Below are 23044 nucleotides of genomic sequence, written 5' to 3' on the forward strand. Positions count from 1 at the left end.
CTTTTAACGTCTGCTTCAGCTTTTAATATTGACTTGTTAATAAAGGTGTTTCTTGGTGACTGGGACGCAGAGTACTCATTGCATCATGTGCAGGTTCTTCAGGCATTTCCATGTCCAGGTGTGCATAGCGAACCCAAGGCACACTTGTAAACAAGTTGGGATCAGGAGAAAGCCATTAACATGCATTATTAGTGGCTGGTATCAACTGCGGTCAGTCCCATCAGCTGCAGCAACTCATATTTATGATCACGTAATCTTGCCACAAATAATTACTGAGATGTGGTATGCACAAATAAACCATACTGGGGTACTGTGTTTATAGATTTTATACTGAACACGTTTAAGTTATTTCAGTTGTCTTAGTTACAGGGTATAGAATCGTCCTGCAGGTGTGCTGTATGAACAAGGACAGAAAGTCAGCACCGAGGCAAAACCAGCACTCTTTGAAAGCAGCTGTGGATTAAAAACTAGTGAAAAGTTATTATTATTATTTAGGCATAATTTTGTTCTTGACATATTGATATAAAAATTGTTTGAAAACGACCAAGAATTAGCACTGTATTTTTGATATGAATTTTCTTGGCAAATGGAAAAGCATTGTTGCAAGCATGGTGGTTTAATTAAAAAAAAAAAAAAAAAGACTATAAATCCTTATTTCCTAGATGTTACTACTGTTTCCCAACTGTTCCACCTGATCGGCAATGTTGGAACACTGACCCTGATTGGTGCAGTTTGCGTGCGTCTCGTCGCTGTAGTCCCCACAGTCGTTATCTCCATCACAGGTCCAGTAATCTGGGATGCAGCGGCCGCTGTTACACTTGAACTGAGCGCTGGAGCAGGAGTGACTACAGCCTGCCTCGTCGCTGTTGTCACCGCAGTCGTTATCTGAAAAACAAACACAATCAAACAACACCCACTCTCTCACATTATGAGGCACCCACTGCCTCAAGGGGAACAAATGTAAATATAAATATGCAGAAAGTAATTGCTTTTCTTTCACAATTAACACAGTGACAGAGAAAACAATGAAATACAAATGAAAGAGTATGAGAGATGAAAGTAAATAATGACAGAAACTGCATAGATCAGACCATGCACCATGAGGGAATGTACCGAGCACTGATACATTGAGCCTGGCAGCAGAGCATCATAACTTAAGCACTTTTATGCCCGTACTAATGTAAAAGGGCAACCTGATGTAAAACCTTTAGTGCATTTCACAGCATTTAATTTCATAGTAATCAGGGAAACATACTCTGTGGTTTAACTACTTATTTTCATTCAGCCTGACATTCTATTAAATCTTTACCAAATGAAATTGTATTAAAAGAAATTATTTGACTACACTTTTCGCTTGACTGAATAATGCATTACAAGATATCAAATCTAATTTAGCTTCGAACCTATGTGCAGAAGACTACAGTAAACGAAGGAGAGCAGTATTGGCACGTGTGGCCATGTTCAATGCCGAAAAGCAGCCCTAACTGTTCCTGAACTGAGTCCTAGAACTAGGCTAGCATCATGGCTGTTGTGGTGCATGTTGATCTATGCACTAACCGGTCAGGTTTGGACAATTCAACTCATCAGAGCCGTCCCCACAATCCTTTTCTGAAAGACAGAACCAATGGAAGACAGCAGAGTGGGCGAACAGCACAACACAGTACAACAAAACCAACAACAGACAGCAGAAACAGTAAAGCTAAAAACACACAAACGTACAAGGTGACAAAAAGAAGAGTGTGCGCTAATATGGGGGTGGTGGTAAAACATGCACAGCAAACATGTGACAAAGGAAAGCAAGTGGTCGCCACTGTAAACGGGCATACAGGAGAAGAGGTGAAGAGATACAGAACAGACACTAACCATTATCACAGCGCCAGTTTATGTTGATGCAGCGTCCATTGTTGCAGGTAAACTGGGTGAGGGGGAAACATGTGGGGTAGGCTGTGGACAAAACTACAATTTAGAAATTCAACGTTAAAACAACCTCTAATAACAGCTATAAATCACCCTTTAGCTATAGACCAAATCACTGAAGTTGACCAACCACATGATGCAGGTTCATCTGACCGATCACCGCAGTCATCATCCAGGTCACATGTCCAGGAAATAGGGATGCAGCGCCCACTGGCACACGAGTATTGATTAGGTGGACAGGTACGAGCTAAAAGACAACACAGCGGAGCTCATGTCACACGTGAACGACTGAAAAAGACCCGTCAGATATTGGCAGGGTGAATAAGCGTGTTTGTGTACCTGAGCAAGTGGTGTTGGATTCGTCCTCATCGTTCCCGCAGTCATTGTCCCCGTCACACAGCCAACGCAGAGGGATGCAGCGGTTGTTCTTGCACTTAAATCGGTCTGTAGGGCAGGTGTGCTGGTCTGGAGAGAAGAAAGGACGCGTTAAAGGGCACGAAGAAGGAAACAGAGAAAATGTGTAGACTGGAGAGATGACAGTTGCAAATGAGTGAAAAAGAGAGTAAACATTCTTGCTGTTTTGGACGGGTGTTTGATTTGTCTGGGACGGGAACAACCGTTGGTCTCCAAACACAGACAGACAGACGGACAAGCAGAGAGAGAGCTTTTCCAGATCCACGGATATTGCTACACACACACACATTCACACATATAAACAGACACTCACTAGATTCTGCTCTCTCATTTCATTCTGGCATCACCAGACTGTCAAATTCAGACTGTCTGAGGTCATCTGACTCAGTACCAACAGGCAGGGTAGCTGTTTAGAAACCATGTTAGATTAGGTGTGTGTGTGTGTGTGTGCAGTAACTCACGGCACAGATCAGGAGCTTCGTCGCTGTTGTCCAGACAGTCGTTGTCTCCGTCACACTTCCAGCGCTCCTGGATGCAGCGGTTGTTTTTACAAGCAAACTCCCCAGGCTGGCATTGAGGAGGGGGTACATAAGACGGGTTGGCTGTGGAAGGAGAAGTAGAGGGAAGGAGGAATAACAGGAATGTGAAATACGACTGCATGAAGAAAAATACAGTTTTGAATGACCAAAAATGGAGGGTTCATGGAAAAAAAAAAAGTATAAATCCATAAGTGAAAATACACCTCACCTACTGTAGACTGAAGCTGAGCTGACTAGTAATTGCTTAACGAAAAAAAGACATGCCGTATATGGGGTGGACAAAATAACAAGATAAACAGGGTGTAGGGTACACACATCCAGTAAACTTTGTGCTGGAACAAAAACAACTAAGGCAAGAATGAATGCGAATGCCACGACTCAAAACCTGGTACTTGTGGCACAATTATTGAAACCACTAACGCATGTAGCCCATAGTATGGTATGACAAACCATAAAGCACATTGACACACAGGAATTCTAAAACACACTTTTTACAAATAAAGAGATTTTAGATATTAGTGTCTTATACTTAGCACATCAGTGTGCAGTTGGCATCTAATAAAAGGGCTATTCATTGTGTGCTTGTGTGTTAAGTTGTGATGCAAAAATACCATTTTTAGAAGACTAAATAGTTCTGAATGAAGTGTTTGAAGATGAAAGATATTTTGTATTCTGTGTATCTGGTTTTGTTTTTCTGTGTGAAGAGGGCCCTAGTTTAGAGATTGTGTTTCAGCATTTGCAAAAATCTGTAATAGAGTGTGCAGATTTTTTGTTTGATTCCTGCCTGTTAATGTTTGATTTTCAATGAGACTGGGTCATAGCTATGGCCTTTGTGGTGTTATATTGGATTGGATTGGATTTTATTGATTTTTTTAACTTTTTTTTTTAACTTGAGGGTGGGCAAAATATTAGGAACACCTTGATTATTCTCGGTTTCAAAAAGAGTTTGTATTGGGCTGCGTTACATTATGCAGGTGCTAGGTATATTTCTACATTTCTTCAAATATTTTTGTCAAGCAGTTCCAACAAAACAGACAGTCAGAGTCACACAGCTTGACTCATCTTGTCCAACATACTCAGTAGAACATACAAAGCATTCATGTTTGAATTTACCTTTGCAGCTGGTGTTGTCAGCTGGGTCTAGTATTTGGTCTTCTGCACAGGCACACTGCCTGCCGTCTGGTATAGCCAGACACAGACTGCTGCAGCCGCCATTGTACACACGACACGCATTAGAGCCTGCGAATAAACAAACAAATGATGCCTCAATAATATTCACACTGGACAGTGACAGTTTCTTGATTAACATGGATTGATGGATGAATTATCTATTTGTAATGCATTTCCAGTCACCTTGCTGCTGCTGAGCATCGTACATGCGGATTTCAAAGATGGGCGGTCTCTCGTTGCGCAGCAGAGTGGCGGTGCCAGTGGTGGTGTCCAACTTGTAAATGCTTCCACTACGATACTCGTTCCAGAACAAGAAGTGTTTATAGTGGCACAGACCAAAGGCATGGTTCAGTTCCTGACCTTCATACACCGTCTGATGATGTAAGAAAAGCAACATGATGGTAAAGTATGCTTTTTAAAAAGCAGACTACAGCACTGTGTATCCAGAACAACCGCACCAAAACATGTTTGTATTAATTTGATGGAACTTCTTTGTTTTTTACCAGTTAATTATGCTGCAAATCTAAAAAATAATAAGCATCAAAGCAATGGTGGTACTATAAAGCAGAACATAAATCTACAGTATGTGGCCCTAAAATAACCTTTTCTGTGGTATTCAGAGTATGCAAATAAATATTTAAATTTCATTAATTTTATGTCAACCATAACATTAAAAATCTTTAATGCTTAAAAAAACACCACCAAGCCAACACACAAAATAGCATCAATACGGCCACAAGGAGTGACCAGTATTATAAGGGCTCAAGCCCACAGACTATGAACTGCATTGTGATGGACCACCCACAGTCCTCCATTGCTGCAAAACTCATTCCTTTGTACTGCAGCTCGCTCACAGCTCGTTATGTCAGAATAATCCTCTGCCTTGATTCCTGTGAACCACGTTGCAGTAAAATAATCCCGATGATGGTGAGCGAGTGCTGACCTTGCGCTCGGTGCTGTTGAGGTAAACCATCTCAATCCGGTCGTAATAGGCGTCCACCCAGTAGAGGAGGCCCTGAGGGATGTCCAGGCTGAGGCCGTTGGGCCACAGCACAGTTTTGCTGGTCAGGAACACGTTTCTGTTGGAGCCGTCCATCCAAGCCCGCTCAATTTTCCCTCGCTTGCTCTCCTTAGGGTCCTCCTCCCAGTCTGTCCAGTACATCCACCTGAGGAGGCAACAAGAGAACTGTCATGGGTACAAGCACTGAATGAAATGTGATAGTAAGGCAGAAAAAGGATAATTTGTTGGGGCATCTTGAAGAATCTCTAGGGATTAACAGAGGCAATGACATTTCATCTAGCAGCCCTAAAGCACGGAGCATCCAGTGAGGCGGCTCCGTAGCGTTTCTACGGAGATCTGCCCACAGGCAAACAAATGTTTGCCACCAGGTACTTTAGCACCTGTCAACTTCTCTCACTGCTCCAGGCTCATCCTGTGAGTACTGGCTGTCTACAACACTGTGCAAGACTATACCCCCCCCCTCCCCACAGGAATATGACTGACATTAGCTTTAACATTTCATAGTTCGTTTTCCATCTGTCTGCTTCTCTTCCTTTTCTTTCTGTGAATGTATCCCTCTCCTCCCTCTACTCGCTGAGCCTGATTGATTACAGGCATTAGTGGAGGCGAGTGCCTTTCCCCTGGGGAGTGTGTGGACACACATCACCCTGCCGCTTGCAATCCCAAAAGTGTGTGCATGTTTATGAGCGTGCGCTTCTCACAGCCCAGGAGGTCATTATCAATAGGACACATTCATACACGGCAAGATTAAGCACTATTTGAAACAGTACGAGACAGATATGGGTGTCTGTTAATAAGCTTGGGGAGGAAATCTACCATGTAATGCACAAAAGGCTCCATCTGTTTTAATAAATAGCGCGTGATAAGTGAAATCAGAAGGGACGTTACATTTCAGGGTGGTTCTGCTGGAAATTGTGAAGAGACACAGACAAGAGGGAAAAAAAGTGATGCAAGTGGTGTATTGTCAAATCAATAAACAGCTCATACACAAGCGATAAGGGAAGCTGTGACAGAAAGAGAGCGGGGAGACTTTGCTGAGACGTGAGTGACCAAGCACTTGAGTCATCTGAAATGACCACCAATCATTATCCTTCACCGTATGTTGCCTGACCACAGATAAGCACAGACAGACATGCATGCATCATACATACTGCAACCTCAAAGTCGACATAATTATAACTGCTGCCATCACCTCTCAACTCTTCACCTTGTTCAACAATCTGTATTGTTTTTCTTTGGAACAAAAACATCCAACTCCATCCCCCCCCATCTCTTTGTCTTACCCGTGCAGAGGATCCACTACAATGGCTCGAGGGTGAGTCATTTTTCCCTCGATGAGGGTTTTGCGTGTCTGTGAAGCCTTTTCCAGCCGAGCCACACTGATGGTTTTCTTAGGCCCGTCATCTGTCCAGTACAAGTTGTCAGCCATCCAGTCCACAGCTATGCCCTCCACTGTGTGGATTCCTGAGACAAGCACAGACTGTTGGTGCCTATTGCTGCTGCAATAAAACCACTACTGACTGCATATTCTTTCAAGAAGTGTAAACCGGGATTTCCGTTTGTTATATCTTTTTTATGTCAGCCTTGATTTGATACAGGATTGCTGCCTGCTGATTCATACAGCTCATTGAAAAAAAAAAAAAAAAAGTATTGTTATCATGGAGACCTTTAAATGTTTGCCAACTTAAATTTGTGGAAACACTTCAAAGTAGTCCATTCGTACTCAATGGGATAACCTTGTTGTTTATCACCTCTATATTTAAACCTGTATATAATGTCATGCATGCATTTTTGTTCAAGAGAAAATGTTTGCCCAACGTCTTACAGCCCAAACCTGGGCAGAATCCTTATAACTTGAATGTGAGTGTGCATGTGTAACCTGGGAAAGAAATCACGTAGGAATGGAATTTAATTTTCACAATCCTTTGTCAAATTAGTTGTCATTACCCTACCTTCCTTCACAATGGTATCTCTCTCTGTTCCATCAATCTTCTGTCGCCCGATGATGTAGCTGGTGGCGTCGGCAAAGTAAATGAACTCGCTCTCAGAGTGAAAGTCCAGAGCTCTCGGGTTCATCAGATTCTCTATGGGGATCATGTATTCATCTGGTACTTTGACGTTCATGTCCATGCCCCTGATGACTCCTGGGCGACCTTTACCATAGACCAGGAAGAGCTCATGCTCGGGTTCTGCAGCAAGAAAACACAAGTCTGTAGCTTAGTGCTGAATTTATATCTACACAATTCACTTATATCATGTTCTTTTACAATTTCTGTTGAAAAATATATTTTTTAAACTGACGCTGACTCATGACTGTTTGTTTCCCCAAATAATGTGTATTGATTTAAACACGTAAATAAGGTGCAAGATCGGCAAAAGCCAAAAGTGAAAATTAAGTTATCTTAACTGAGAGGAGGGGGGGGTCGTCTTTACTTATATTCATTTTGTCATTTTCAAGAACAGTCTAATGTTAGGAGGCAGATCAATACAATGCTATTATTGGTTAATAGAATATCAAAACACTTCTCTCAACAAGCTGAATCAGGCTCAAAGCTTTATGGGCAGGTCAGCAGAGAGCTGGAGAGTCAGACTAAGTTATGTGTTGTTCAGCTACTTTGTTCAGCCCTTCCCCGGTCTGTTGCCCAGGGGAGAAGCACATCCCTGGCCCAACCTTGGCTGCCTTTGGCTTTAGGTCTATAAAGCTGAATCACTGTGGCTCCTTACTTAATACTTACAGTTATGCTGGCTGCACGCACACAGTTGTAATGAATCTACAGTGCAGTGGTTACCAAACTTTTTTTTGTCGGATGTACCTCCACAGCTTGATGGGCTCATTGACACAACCAGCCATGTCACAAATGCACCTAACTTTTAAACTGATATTTAATACTTAAAATTATACAAAAGAAGCTATTGTTACAATAATGTTTTCATACATCTGAACTGTCAATGTTGAGGTCGGTTTGGTCTATTTTAATAATGTATCCATTAAGTTACCCCCCCCCGCTAACAATTTCAACTGTCTAGTCATTGCGTTTAGATATCTATTCCTACTATGTTTTTGAATTCATAGTTCGTTATCAGTTTCAACCCTGTATTTAAAGTCGTACTCTTAGCTCCGTTAGCTAAGCTGATGGTTCAGAGCTTTCTTCCTTGCTTGCTTGCTGAGTCATGACTGTTTATTTTTCTCCGAATATAAGATTGCTAACTAGTTTCAGTTGTGTTACAGCCTACTCAATATTTACATATTTAAATTAAATTGTACTTCCTTTTTTTTGCGGCCGCTGAAACATAATTGTTTTTTCATAACACTTATAGTCCAACTCACTTTTGCAGGACTTGCCATCACTGCCCAAGCTGAATCCGGAGCGACAGCGGCAGGTTCGGGTCTTGTGGCCGTTGCCCAGGAGACAGATGTCCGAGCAGCCTCCAGCCTTCCCAAACTGGTCCACCTCACATGCATGGCTACGTACTGGACACCAAGAAGGTGGAAAATAAAGTCACAAAACTAGAAGCATCAATACAGTGTTCAGATGATATCAGTTTCAGATGACATAAAAGTGTATGTATGTGTGTGTGTGTGTGTAGTCTACCTGGAGGCTGGCGTCTCTGGTGGTAAACGTGCAGCGCTCCTCCCTTGTCCACCCTGGTCACTACTTGGTAGTCTGTGCTGTTGAAGCGGTTGACCCTGATCACACTGGTTTTAGGCTGCATGTTGGCGTTGTCTGAGTTGGTGGCATACAGGTAGTTTTCAAACACAGTCAGCCCGTACAGGTGCTCAATCTTGAAGAGAAATAAATGGAAAGTGGGGAGATGATAGAAGTGATGAGGGAAAGAGTAAAGGAGAGGAAGATGGTATTAATTCCAATGTACAATCCCAGTTGAGTGCTCAAATGACTTATTAACTATACATGTAGTCTAGTTAAGAACAGTTACAGTCACTGGTTTGCTGTGCCTCATGACAATAAGATAAATAAGTGCTTCTACAGAAATACTGTACCAGTGCTATATTTATTGAGCTTGTAAAGAGCTTTAAATGCTCTGATGAAGGCTGTGTAAGCAAAAACACATTAGTTTTGCGTTTAAGTCTGGTGACAATTATTTTCAAATTTTTTTCCATTGATTTATTCACTCTGGATGTGCAAACGTTCCTGAAGCACACCCCTGCCTCACCTTAATACAGTATCTTGTCTTTATGCAAGCAGTAATACATGATGATGTGCCTTCACATACAAAAATAATTGACCATGATTCAGTGTGGCGGGGCATTTTATTTCAGTCAGTCCATTATGTTACACATCTGAAAACCTCCGAGTCCATTACCGCGCTTCTACCACGGCTCTGTCCAAAATATCCTCCATGTTTCGCAGATTCTCTTTAGTCATTTTTCTCCATGGTTAGTTTTAGTGAGTGAGTAATTGGTAATGTAGCATAAAGTAGAGTTGATGTATAAATTGTTACTTTTAGTAAACCATGTGCTGTGATGTAGAGTGGTGGTTAAACTGTTTACCCTCTTTTTGAGATGTCCTGATACACAATGCTAACAGCCACCTGGCTTTGGTTCAGAAACTAGTATTTTCTGTGGTACAAAGTGGTATTATAAAATGATGTGAAATGAAGTGTTCAGCAGCGGCAGTGACTGAGAAGAACCAGCAAAACTTCCACTGCTCAAAATAGTTGGAGCTCGTGGACAGATGAGCTTTTATCTGACAAAATCAGGAAGAAAAGCAAAGCAAACGCTTTCAGATCTGCACAAACATAGGCCAGTGACTCAGTGCCCCAAGAGGCTGCGTCAGCAGCAGCAGCATAAAACCTGAGATGGCATTGTGGTCTATCTCAGGCTGCGTGGAGCCCACTGGGCCACAGAGAGACACAGTCAGAAAGATAAAAAGGGTTATTGTCATAGGCTGAAGCGCAATGCCCACTGAGGTTATACAGTGAATGGATGCCTATTAGCATCAGACTGTAAGGAAACATGACTGTGCACTGTCACCTTTACTCACAGATCCAGCCAAGAAAAACATCAACATCAGAACTGAATTTTTCCAAATCGAATGCATATAAAGGGTCTTCTATGAGCAAGCATGGACATTTTTTCTGCACTTTAAAAACTGTTTTTTAAACAAATGAGTTTCCTGTGCAGCTTTACGAGAGCATGTCAGGCCTTCGTAAACACACACGCACAGCCCAAACTCAGCACCATCGATAACACACGTTTACCCTTTACCTGGAGGATGTGAATGTACTTCTGCCCTATCACAGGTGCTCACACACACACACACACACACACACACACAAAAAGCAAGACATGCTAGTGTGTGTGTGTGCACCTGTGTGTGTGCCCTTAGGTTCAGTGAGTAAATGAAAGCTATTACTTCTCCACAGATCACAGTAAAAGCCATGGTAACAGGTTTAAGAGCCACTGTGCTTCATCAGCTCTGCAACATCAACAACAGCCTCAGCATCAGACACTATTAATCAGCGGCTTTAATGAAAAGGCAAATGTCCGCGGTCTTATCTGTGCATATAACTCACTGGGCAAGAACGCATTACAGGAGTACACAGGAGAAACATAAGGTGTATTATAGATATGTAGGGAACAATAAAGCACTCTGGAGTTTTTAGAGCATTATGAATAGCATACACAAAGACAGCTAATTTAAGGGAGATTATCTTCCGGCTAATTGATAATAATGGGAGTGGGGTGCATCCTGTGCAGCTGTTCTCACCAGCAGGCCTTGGATGATGGTGTGCCGGTTCTTGCCCTCATAGTCCACCACCTCAATGTAGTCCAGGTAGGCATCGGCCCAGTACACCAGCCTGCTGACGAGATCCAGCGTGATGCCGTGGGGGAACACAATCTTACTGTCCACAAGCTTGGTTCGGTTCTGGCCATCCATGTCGCAGCGCTCCACCTTAGGGATTTGACCGTAGTCTGTGAAGAATACCTTCCTGTGTAAACAAAGGATCAGACTTGATTGAGGACAGACGGATGAATAGATCAATTGAGTCAGAAAATAGTATTATTTTCCGCCCATCTGGCTTTGTTATAATTGATTGATCGCCCTTATTTCCATCACAGGGAGACAATACTAATCTAGATTCAGTACGGTAAAAGAAGCAGGAGACATCCCTAAACAGCAATATAATGCTGAATATTTGCGAAATATATTTGGACTGCTGGTTGGACAAAACAAAGATGTCTGAAGTCTTGGATTCAGTAAGTCTCCTATACCACAAGACCTAACATTGGGAGTTTATTTTTGAATAGCTGTAATTTTAAAGACCAGCTATATTCTGAAGGAACACATTTACACTGTAAATCGGATTTTGTGTCAGAGCATAATCATTATTTAAGTGTTTCACAGCTGCCAAAGCAAAAATAGTGACTTATTTAAAGCTTCAAATAACAAATTACGCTCACAGTCCCTGAAAAGGCGCTGGCAAGCAACATCTCTTTTTGTAAAATATGTGCTAAATGAGCTGGAAAACACATTTCCCTGTCAAAACTAACCCTCACAAAATCCCGTCATAGTGGAGTGATCGTAAAATAAACAGTAACTTTTTTGAGGTTCAGTACAGTAAACAGTGACTGTCGGATATATTGAAAGATTCGTGGTAACTAATTTAACAGCACCACAAAGGACGAATTTTGCTGTTATATTGTTGTTAGTGGTGTTTTTCTCCCCCTCTGATGACACTGCAGACCACAACAACAACAACAAAAAAGCAGCTACAGAGAATCTACCTGACCTTGTTACTGGAAAAAACAATTACGGCCAAGGAAATTGCGTGGAAGCTGCAAGCACACACACACACACACACACACCCACACCCACACACACACACATTCCTGCTGTTAATTTTTTCCAACACACACAAGCTCTTAGCCAATCACACAAGCATGCACCACAGATACACACACACACACACACACACATTCAGGAATTCAGTTGGAAAGTCTGGTCATGAACAAAAGAGCCGTAACAAAAACATGCTTTTACATTCAAAACCTATACAGTCAGCATACCACAGTGCAAACAGAACATCTGCACTCAATTACTCCAACGTCCAAACTTCCATTTAGCCTTTTCCCTCCATTTCACCTCACTGTTTAAAGTTGGGTAACAATGGCAGACGACAGGAGTCTGACTCCAGTTGTTCTCATGGGATTAAAATGAATTTGCATGCAGTGTGTTTATGTATTACACAGAAAGTAAGATATCAAACTGACCCCATGGTGGGGTCTAGGGCAATGCCTTTGGGGTTATACAGCTCCTGGTCCAGGAGGGTGACACATGTTTGCCCATCCTTGTCACACACGAAGATCCTGTCGTCCACGTTATCCACAAAGTAGAAGTTTCCGGTGAGCCAGTCGATGGCCATCTGCTCCACATCTGGACAGAGAAAGGGTAGAGGGGTAAGGAGGGGCACAGACACAGGAGGTGCAGGGGGAGGCCAACAGTGTTTTCAGTACCTGAATTGATTCATTTTGACGCATAAAGAGCTCGAGCATGTGTTGTTGTCGTACATACTTGTAGCAGATGGGTAAGAGGGTTTGACTCATAGTCGTGTGATGAAGTAAATTAGTCAGCAAGTCAGTCAGCAAGTCAGTCAGTCAGCAAGTCAGCCAGCAAGTCAGCAAGTCAGCCAGCAAGTCAGCAAGTCAGCCAGCAAGTCAGCCAGTCAGCCAGCAAGCCAGCCAGTCAGCCAGCAAGTCAGCCAGCAAGCCAGCCAGTCAGAGTCTCTCTCTCTCTCTCTCTCTCTCTCTCTCTCTCTCTCTCTCTCTCTCTCTCTCTCTCTCTCTCTCTCTCTCTCTCTCTCTCTCTACACGGTCCAGATTTTCAGTCCAGGTTTGGTCAGTCACTCAGACAGACAGAATATGAGACAGGCTGTTTGTTGCTTCGAGGACTGAGATGTAGCTGTAGCTAAGCGACAGTGGGCGTGCGGTTTCCGCTGCGTTTATTTTCCTGAGGCTCAGATCACGGGGAAGACCGGTGCCCCACCCGACGATGAAAATCAAATACCTAGACGCGTGCAAATGGCAGCACACACTTTATGGAAGTTTTACAGGGAAAAACACTGGAATACCCCTGCTCTATACAAACTGTCATGAATGTGGTGCAGGACCACACAGCGAGGGTCTGTGAGAGCAGAAAAAATTGTAAAAAAAGAATAACATGAGACACTAATATACCCCTCTCCCTGGTTCCCTCTTTCCCTCCTCTTCCTTCCTCTCCTCAAATAGCAGCTCAGCCACACTGAGGCTGAGCCAAGGATCAGAGACAGAAAGCTATTGTTAAGGCTAAAGGAAAGGAAATGTGAGGATATTTGCTGCAGTGAGTGATGGAAAGTACATTTACTGTACTGTGCTAATTCTACGCAACAATATTCTTGTACACCACTATATTTCAAAGGAAGATATTGTACTTTTAATTCCACAATATTCATTTAACAGCTGTAGTTACTAGTTACTTTGCAAACTGAGAGTAAAGTCGCAGCCGGAAAACCAAAACAAAGACCTGAAAGACGCTAAAAGCTGACGCTCCGTAAAGCTGAGGAGAATTCAGAGTCAGAGACGATTATCTGTTAGTTCGTCACTACAAGTGACCCCTTTCACACAGTAGTCCTGTGATCCATTGTTCATACAAAAATACTGAATATAGCCACTTTAAGTAGCATTTTGAAAAATATGAAGACTTTTACTTACTGAGTATTTCCACATTGTGGTATTGCAGCTTTTATATAAGTAAACATTTGAATACCTCTTCCAGCACTGACTGTCGGACCTATAAATATTATTCTTAACACGGGGAATGAAAACTATATGTCTGCATGACTAGAGAGAGAGAGAGAGAGAGAGCGAGAGAGAGAGAGAGAGTTGGGAGGAGGGTTCCACAAACCACAAGACTTGTATTTTCACAGCTGCCACGAGCTCTGCTCTCCACAGAACTATCCACACACACCTACTGACACACATACACAAACACCTCAGATATAGGGCCAAAGTCGTGCTGCAGGAGTCCATGGACATGCAGTGCTCAGAGCTAAGGGTGGAGGTCTAATATGGGGGTATGTTTACCAGGGTGAGCAGGTCACTGTGATGATTTAAGACAGACCAGAGGATCGGTTTCTCCAACCCGGAAAGAAAAGCTTGAGTGCGGGGAAATGACAAAGCAGATTCCTTGGTATAAGAGCGTAATAAAAGTCTGCATCGTGAGAGCTTACCAGCTATGGACCAATAAATCTGACACCAAGTCCAGAGGAACCCTCTGGATTTAGATAAACTGACACATTTTTCTGAAGAGCCCGGCTAGCAAAGGGAGCGAGATGGATCACTTTCAAATATTTTGGTTCAAGTAAAAGTGGAAAACGGATGAAAGAAAAAATGCAGACGGAAGGAGAGCAAAGGAAGAAAAAAGTGAGAAGAAAAGAAAGAAGACAGAAGAGAAAAGAATGAGGGAGAGAGAGATCTGATTTCCACTAAGGAAACTTGGCCATTGTGCTGCAGCATTTCTGAGGTTTATGGGAATCAGGGGCCATATTCCCAAAGGTACTCTTCAATTTTAACACAGAGTTCTCTGTTTAAATGCTTCCAGCTGCCCCACAACACTCTGATTCACTGATTAAGCAACGGGTAAACAAAGGGGGTGGGTGGGGGGGGTTACTGACAGAACTGGAAAAATATCCGTCCCCTGCTTTCTGACACCACCCACTCTCCATTTTCCTCCACCTCTGCTGAACAGAAATGGCTCCAATGAAGACTTTTCAATCTCCTCCCATTCTCTCTCTCCTCCTTCTCCTCCTCAATGCATCATCCCCCTATCTCCCCCCCTTTGTCTGTTCCCCAGAGGTGGGAAAACAGACTGGATTCATTAACTGCAGCTCTGTCCGTCTCAAACTATGCTATAAAAAACAACACAGCATAATTGAAAAAACACAACCGACCGCCTTCTTCATTTTTTTCCTACTCTCTCTAAACAACTTGTTTTCTACGTGTTTCCTTTCTCTGCTCCCTGTTGGTCTCAGAAAAACAACAGCCGAGGGAATGTCTAGATAATGTATTTAAAGTGCATTGCTAAATGGAGCAATGCTAGGCAGAGTTTCACTCCAACAACTGTATGTAGGAGGACAAGTGAGGGGTATACATCTTCACAGGCACCCACAGCGCTTACTACGCAGGGGGATGAATAGTGTAGTTATATCAGTGGCATTACTTATAAATGGTTTTGATACCTCAGAACTGTCACTTTTAAACTGTGATTGAAACTTTAACACCACCCGCTCATACACCCCAACCCCCACTTCCCCTCGCCAACCTCCCGCAGTCCAAAACACTCCCTCAAGCATCTGGCAGCGACGTCACACCAGAAACACACAGGCGAGGGGGAGAATCGAAAAACAACAAAAAAACAAAGTGTGGTTCTGTTAAGATCCAGAGGCCACACAAGGCAAGAGGGGGAATACAATTGGATAATTTGAACAGTGTAGAGTGACTGAAATGTATTTCATGGCTCAAGGTAAAAATCGCTTTATAACGTCAATGTGTGAGCGGACTGTAATGTAACCTAAAAACTGAGCCATTCACCTCTTTTAATGCCATATATGCTGTACGTGTGTATGTATATAAGGAATGTCCTAATAAACTCAGTGATGATGTTGACTAATAAATCAGACGGTGGACAGCACAGGACCGATTCTGAGAAGAGACCTTCAAAAAGTGTTCTTGAGACCAAGTCAGTCCAGCCAAACCCCCCATTTGGCTAACTAATGCACCAGAATGCTGACAGCAGTTCACTTAACGGCCACTGCGGACATTAATAACAAGGATTTTCTGACAATTCCATATAGTACCTTTAATGTGTGAAGAGAGAGAGAGAGAGAGAGAGAGAGAGAGAGAGAGAGAGAGAGAGAGAGAGGTGTTTAAAGCTCAGCAGTGTTGAATGGAGAGAAGATTTGAAAATGTGCTGACTGACTTGCCTTTTAACAGCACATAACCTCTTAAGGAGATTTCAGGTCAGTGTCTCTGCTAAGCAGCACACTGTAGCTCACTGCGCAGGGGGAGCAGGGACTGTAGCTCTTACAGTACAAGCAGGGAAGGGAAGCTTAGTGACTGCTCTAGGATCAGCCCTCCTGTGCACAGTGTGGAGCATCAGCATCTAGTACAACTGAATGTTAATCTATCTTTCATTTCTAGGTTTCCCATTGGGAAGAGCTCTCAGCACCCATATGTTAGAAACAACTGATTTCCACCTATATTGTATGTACTATTGGTATTTCATGGTTGTTTCCTGCTGCAATAAGAGACTCGTCACCACAGTTTACAATAAATGACGTCTGACAAGCGCAGCTCAGAATATGCTTTAACTAATTATTAAAATATGCAAATTGGATATGGTTCATGTGCTAGAGTCCCTTAAAAGGAATTTATTTTGTGTATTTATTTTGTGTTTGCTCTACAAGGGGTGTTTGTATAATCAAATTTTAATCTGGATCTTTATCCATGGTCCAGACTAAAATATCGTAACAGCTTTTGGATGGATTGCCATGTAATTTGAACAGACATTCATGTTCCCTTTAGGATGGTCTGCAATCACTTTGAGGATCCCTTCATCCCTCATCTAGCGTTTGGTTCCCATCAGCCTCAGTTGTACTTTATATTTGGTGCTAATTAGCAAATGCTAGCATGCTAACAGATGAAACTGAATTAGTTTATGGTAAACATGATGCCTGCAAACCAGCAGCATGTTAGCGCTATTATTGTGAGCATGTTTTTGTTTAAAAAAAGTAGTGAAAAAAAATGTCATAGTCACGTGGTGCTTACATTACGACTTTTGTATGAAGTGAGTGACTGGTATAATTAGCCATGGCAAGAAACATACACTGACAAATATAGAATGAGAGTAAGTGTATGTTTCATGAAATTTGGAAGAGGAGGAGCGAGACAGAGAGAGTGAGAGAGTCTGTGTGTGTGTGGGTGTGTGTGTGTGTGTGTGTGTGTGTGTGTGTGTGTGTGTGTTTGTGTGTTTGTGTATATGTGTGTTGGGGGGGGACACATCTGGACAACTCATCTGTGGCATACTGAGGTCATGAGTCACTCCAACCACACGCGCATCATTTCCTGTATGTTCACCCCTGCCATTGGTCGCTGCTGGCTCCTTCACATGTTGACTGTAAGCATAAACCTGCTCCTCCTATTCTGTCATGCTCACACGCCAGCAGCCTGTCCAAAAGAGCAACTCTGCTGTCTGGGAAGTCGCTCCAGATTAGGGACTGGAACAGATGAGAAAAATGGGCCATTTTGCATTGTATATTTTTTGCGCTGACGTTAAGTATTTGGGGTCTTCTGCGTTGTCAGATTTGTTGCTGACATTGTTTGTCTGAGTCATCACAAATAAAAAGGCTTATTCTCTTTTCTATGTGTTGTGTCATATCTAGCACCTGTCTACACCTGAGATATGGTTTATTGTGCAAAACCGTCACGCCAGGAAACACCCAACACTTAACTTTCTCCGTCAATTTGTCTTCAAACAACATGTTCTTCTCATGTTACTCACACCGACACAAAAATAGTAATAACAATGTCACTACAGGAAGTGCAGTGCTCTTCAATTGCTTCCTTATTTCAGCAATACAGCTTTAATCCTACTTCATCAGTCATGCACATCCTGTCCAAGCTGCAGTGTGTGTGGGGGGCAGCCATGGAGAAACCAGCTGAAGCTGCTGGAATTTCCTGCAAATTCCTCTGGTCCTTAAGTGAGGTTCTGGTTAAAGCTGCATGGTTATAGCAACAGTGATAATACTACTTAAATCATAATGTTAAGCGCAAATACATATCTTTCCTTACAGGAAAACTCCATATCAGTGTGGCAATGTTTCTGTAATTTCGAGGAGGCTGTTATGATGTCTTTTTTCCAGTATGAGCCTGATTAAATAAGGGTTGTACTAAATAATTTGCTAATAACAGATGTGGCGTTAGCAAGCTTTAAAACAGACAGAGAAGTGCATCGGGCTCAATCTTCCTCTTAATACTGAGGGACACCGAAATGCCTCATGCATAATTTTCATCATTTGAAGCTTGCCCGATATTATCTGGTTTGAAATGAACATATTTCCAAATGACAGCTACACCGCACTGTGCGAGGATGTGCAAGACAGAGCTGCCCGACTGTCGTGATTCGGCTTATTCATTTCCTGCGATGGCCTGTGCTGAGAAAGTCATTTCTGTCATGTTAACGCATTCTTTAGTCGCATGGAAAAGGGACGTCAATGGAGAGGAGCCGCTGCATGCTGAGTGAATGCGATAGGTCACAATACTTGCACCCAAGTGCGCAACAAAGAAAGAGAAAGGAGAGGAATAAAGCTGAGCTATATGATTCAAGACAATTAAAGCATGTCTGCATTACACCCCAAGTACTGTGTACAGTGTTTAAAAGTAGAGTTAAGGGATTGTGGAGAGAACCAGGAAGCACGTGGGCAGAGAATATGAACATAATGACCGAGTGAGTGAGTAAAAGGCAATGCTGTTTTAATTCAAGGCAAAGTCATTCAAAGAATGTTTGCGGATTAGAATGACAATGCAGATAGTTATAAACCATCTGTCAACCAACTTCCTAAAAGGAAGCATTCCTGCTGCCTCTGTGTGGATTAATGTGTTGTTTCTGTTCTTTCCCTTTCGCAGTGCAGACAGGGAGCCCGAAAACCAGGCCGCAACACGGCTAGCAACGAAGAGATAAACAGAGGGAGGAGAAGTGGGTGTGGAGGCTTCTGACCAGCAGGTCGTCTCCTGTCTGCAGGAACACGCACATACGCACGTCTGCACTCATTCGTGCGCCTTAAATCTCCAAGGTCTGTTTTTTAGTTCCCTTTTTATAGGAGAACAGACTCTTTCTGAAACGAAACTTAAGCCATGGAAAAACACAGCTGCTTTTAATGTGCTGCGACGATACTGCTGGCTCACAAGCTGAGCACAAGCATGTCGGTATTGATGCTCAGTTCAGTTTTGGCTACATTTCTGGACATTTTTGTCCACCTGTTTAAATTTGACTTTCAAGTGAAACACATTTGAAGGAATTCAGACCATCAAGCCCAGCCAAATTGCCATCTTCAAAGGATGCAAACCAGACAAACATAATAATTCAAGGTGAGAATCAGCCGCGGCCTGTAGTCAAAGGTTGGGCTTTGCTACTGATAGGTGGGGGTAGACCTTGGAAGGCCAAAGGATATTTAGAATTACTTAAAATTTGGATTAGCTAGAAGAACGTCACTCAAGCAGACATCTAAATCCAATTGCATTCATTTCCAGAGAGCAACTAAACCAAAAAACGAACCTGAAAACATTTGCTTCAATGTGCTTTTACTGCGTTTACCTGGCTATGTAAAGGCCTATTTCTAGTGTTTTCTTAATTCTGCGTGTGTCGAAACAAACTTCTAGTCAGCGTATTTGATAGTTTCAAGGTCCATGTGCTGAAGAAGCTGTGGGCAAAATGGATGTCTGTTGTGCTGATAGCACATCTGTGCTATCAAGTCTCTGCCTCATTTTAGCCAGACCTACATGGAAGTATGGAATGAGTGAAATACTAAACAAATACACGCTTCCTCCTCTGACAAAATGTTTGTCAGATTGCTGTGAATCCACAGGCGTTGTCCGGTGTTTTCTTCCAGCCTTGCCACACAACCTAATGAAGTCAGCAGTGAAGCAATATTTTCTGCTGTCGTGTGAAGTATTACATGTGGAGAACGGGGCTGTAACAATCTGCTGTGTGCTAAATGTACCTGGGTGAAGCTCTATGCTGCTGTGGTGTACTCACGGTGGAGGCTGAGGGAGATGTTGATGACTCTCTCCTCTGTGAAGCTCTTCAGATTGGGGATCTTGGCACATTTGAGGTATGTGGATGAGGGGGCGTCTCCTACATGGATCCAGCAGACAGTCTCCTGGGCGTAAAGGAAGTCCATGGCTGTGGTTTGTTTGGTGCTGGTGGACAGCAGGCTGTGGACCGTGGTGCCGCTCAGGGAGGTGGCCTGGATGTTTTGGGAGTTGGCGATCAGCAGGACAGGTAGACGGTCTACTGGCACTGAAACGCGACATGAACATAACTACCGGTTGACAGGAGGAATATGAACAGAACATTCACACAGTCTCAGTCAAAACTGGATTACATTCAGTCCTGCCGATGTCGGCTTACTTACCATTCTTGGCCTTGCATGAGCGATTGTCTGGCTGCGACAAGTAGCCCTCCACACATGAGCAGGCGTAGGAGCCTTCAGTGTTGGTACAGGACTGACTGCAGGTCCCATACAAACTGCACTCGTCAAAATCTGAACCACAGAAGCCACAGATGGTCTTATTAGGGTATAGCAAAAAACAACTTCTAGTTCAGAATTTTTACAATCTGAAAATACAATAAAAACCTAAACATATCTGCGGACGAGACATAAAAATGCTTATTTAACTTATTAAAAACCAACAATTCTGTGTCTCCTGTTAAGTTTATTTTTGTCCAATTAAGTTAGTGATTCATTAAAGGTCATCTGTTGCATAAAATAGCCATTGTATCAGCGAGGTTGTTGCTCATCTGTGACTCCTCTATTATCTCAACGCCTGCTAAGATATGAATGTTTCTAAACAGTCTTTTGTGGGAAATGCACCACACTCCCAGGGCCCCTGAACTACCCAATGTGTGCTCTGCACTTAATTCAGCTTCTCCAGAACCTGAGTAAACATTGTTACCGGACAAGGTAAGCGAGCTCATTTCTCTCATTTCGCCAGGAATAAAATACAAAGATTTACTATTTTTTTTTTTTATGACTTGCAGGTATCACAGAGGGTGGCCATTAGACAAACTCACCTTTGCATGTCTTTCCATCTGCGCTGATCTCATAACCACTCTTGCAGTAACAAGCAGGCCCTGCTGGAGTCACCGCACAGGTTTCCTGACAATCCATGAGCGAGCAGTTGGAAATAAACACTGGAGGGAGACAAAAGAGGCGAGGCGAACCGAAGACAGGAGTGAGTTTTTGGAGGAATGCACATGAAAAGAAGATATTGTATAAAGGAGTGATTTAAGACATAAGGTGTTTATTTCTTTCCCGTTACCGACATTGTTATTCAGTTAAAAACACTGCATCAGTGGTTCTAATAAAAAGGTGTATTTGTGCATAATTCTGTAATAATCCATTCAACATGCCACTATAAACCCACAGATTATACTGTGATCACACGTTTCATTCACCCTGCTGGGTACTAAACTGCCATTGTACACTTTCTGTGGAATATTTACAGTTTAGCAGGGTGCTGAAGGGCATTAATACTTGATGCGCGAAGCTAAATTGTTGAACTATACTCTCTGCGGCCTCCTCCTGATGATGACGAGCATATAAATAATAAGTACAAAACATCTAGCGTCACATTAGTTACCCATCAATTCATCATCAGCATTAGAACTGATGTGATCTACAGTAAGTGTGGCTGGATGTAGTGTGACTTTCAGAAACAAACCGCTTCTCAGAATTCCTTAAACTGTCCCGGAAAACAAACAAAAAAAACATCTATTGAATGAATGCGTCACTTATGAGTGATGAGTTCAGAATTGGAAAACTAGCTAATGCATCATCACACCAATTAAAGGAATACTTCACCCAAAACACAACAACTTGAGTAAATGGGGACGGTGGCGTTGTCCAAACATCCGTGCAACCATGTGTATATAGTAAAGTATGATATAGTTTTACTGTTGTTAAATGTTGCGCCTCTCATTTACTTCAGTTCATCAAGACTTTTCTCCGATTTCTCAGTAGCCCCTTTATAATCTATTCTCAAAACTCACTTTAATCTCATTGCTTTTTTGTAAGTGATGGTGTTTGTTGTAATAGTTCAAATTATTTTGGATTGTTTTATATGTTTTGGATTATTTACTTTTATTAATGTTTTCTGTAAAACACTTTAAAACCTTGTTTTGAAAGGTGCTATATAAATAGTTTTATTATATATAGCCACTAATAACACTGTTTCCATTATTAAATGAGTTACACGTGCAATTGTTGACTTTCAGCAAAGTGAAATATGAGTCTAGAAAGAAATACTTTCAATTTTTTGATTTTGAGTTGGTGACAGCAAATGTGTTTTTCACTTTTATATTTTAAATCATCAAAATATGACATCCTGTTAAGTGATGTTAAGGTGGATTGTTGCTTTATGTAAAACAAATATTCGATACAAAGTCTGTAAATGGAAGGCAACAACAGAAATCAACAAATACTTCAGCCCTGCACCAACAATCAATACCTCCCCGCTGACCCAGACCATCTCCAAGGCTACACGCACATCAAACAAAGAAGGGCACAAACACAACCCGCTACAATCCCACCCTCCAGTCAGCTGACCGACACATAATGGAATCTCAGCAGAGTTTCCAACATTGCACTGCACATCCTGTGAGATATAAATCAAGACACAGTGAGTCATAGTCAAACAGACACAGTCATGTCAAACCAGGAGGAGATCTATCAGTCACAAGTGATTCACTTTGCCCAGAAAACACTGGCAGACAATTCACACTTACACAGCACCTCCGGGGAGAGAGAAGAGAAGCTCACCACACTTTCAAGTTTAAAGAGACAAAAGGCCACACTTTTGCTGCGGTACTGGATTGTGCATGTTGTATTTCTGCACTAAATGAGTTTCCTAAATCAATAATACAATTAAACTTGAACTTGCTCCAAACAGCTATAACTGCTGAGCAAGAAAAAGCTAAACCACTCATATCAGCAAATTTCTCTCTGTTCATTTTCAGCTATCATCCCAGACATTTAGGTGATCTGCATTATATGGGAATAAACATCCATACAGTGCATTGAATATTATAGACAAGTCTTCCTGTTGCTCTCCAGAGGCTTGCTGGGACAACCACAGTTCAAATTACAGACATGCCCGGAATTTTCCAAAACAAGTCTGAGCACTGAACAACTGAGATGTGTTTAGAAA

General features: G+C 42.3%; 1 protein-coding gene across 2 annotated transcripts in view; it reads right to left on the reverse strand.

Moving 5' to 3' along the window:
* The window catches only part of LOC116382728 (low-density lipoprotein receptor-related protein 1-like), an 85774-nt gene that overhangs the window by 34456 nt on the left and 28274 nt on the right, over positions 1–23044 (reverse strand). For both annotated transcript variants that reach the window (XM_031845990.1, XM_031845982.1), the window contains exons 4-20: positions 20910–21029; positions 20251–20379; positions 19872–20135; positions 12296–12458; positions 10791–11013; positions 8655–8844; positions 8390–8533; positions 7014–7250; positions 6345–6525; positions 4984–5206; positions 4224–4413; positions 3984–4109; positions 2793–2933; positions 2257–2382; positions 2048–2164; positions 1864–1944; positions 718–885 (exon numbers count right to left, since the gene is read on the reverse strand). In XM_031845990.1, coding sequence (XP_031701850.1) covers positions 718–885; positions 1864–1944; positions 2048–2164; positions 2257–2382; positions 2793–2933; positions 3984–4109; positions 4224–4413; positions 4984–5206; positions 6345–6525; positions 7014–7250; positions 8390–8533; positions 8655–8844; positions 10791–11013; positions 12296–12458; positions 19872–20135; positions 20251–20379; positions 20910–21029 — 2823 coding nt within the window. The remainder of the gene's footprint in view (positions 1–717; positions 886–1863; positions 1945–2047; positions 2165–2256; positions 2383–2792; positions 2934–3983; positions 4110–4223; positions 4414–4983; positions 5207–6344; positions 6526–7013; positions 7251–8389; positions 8534–8654; positions 8845–10790; positions 11014–12295; positions 12459–19871; positions 20136–20250; positions 20380–20909; positions 21030–23044) is intronic.

This window comes from Anarrhichthys ocellatus, unplaced genomic scaffold (genome assembly GCF_004355925.1).
Source record: "Anarrhichthys ocellatus isolate YVR2014 unplaced genomic scaffold, GSC_Weel_1.0 scaffold1, whole genome shotgun sequence".
Classification (NCBI taxonomy): Eukaryota; Metazoa; Chordata; class Actinopteri; order Perciformes; family Anarhichadidae; genus Anarrhichthys; species Anarrhichthys ocellatus.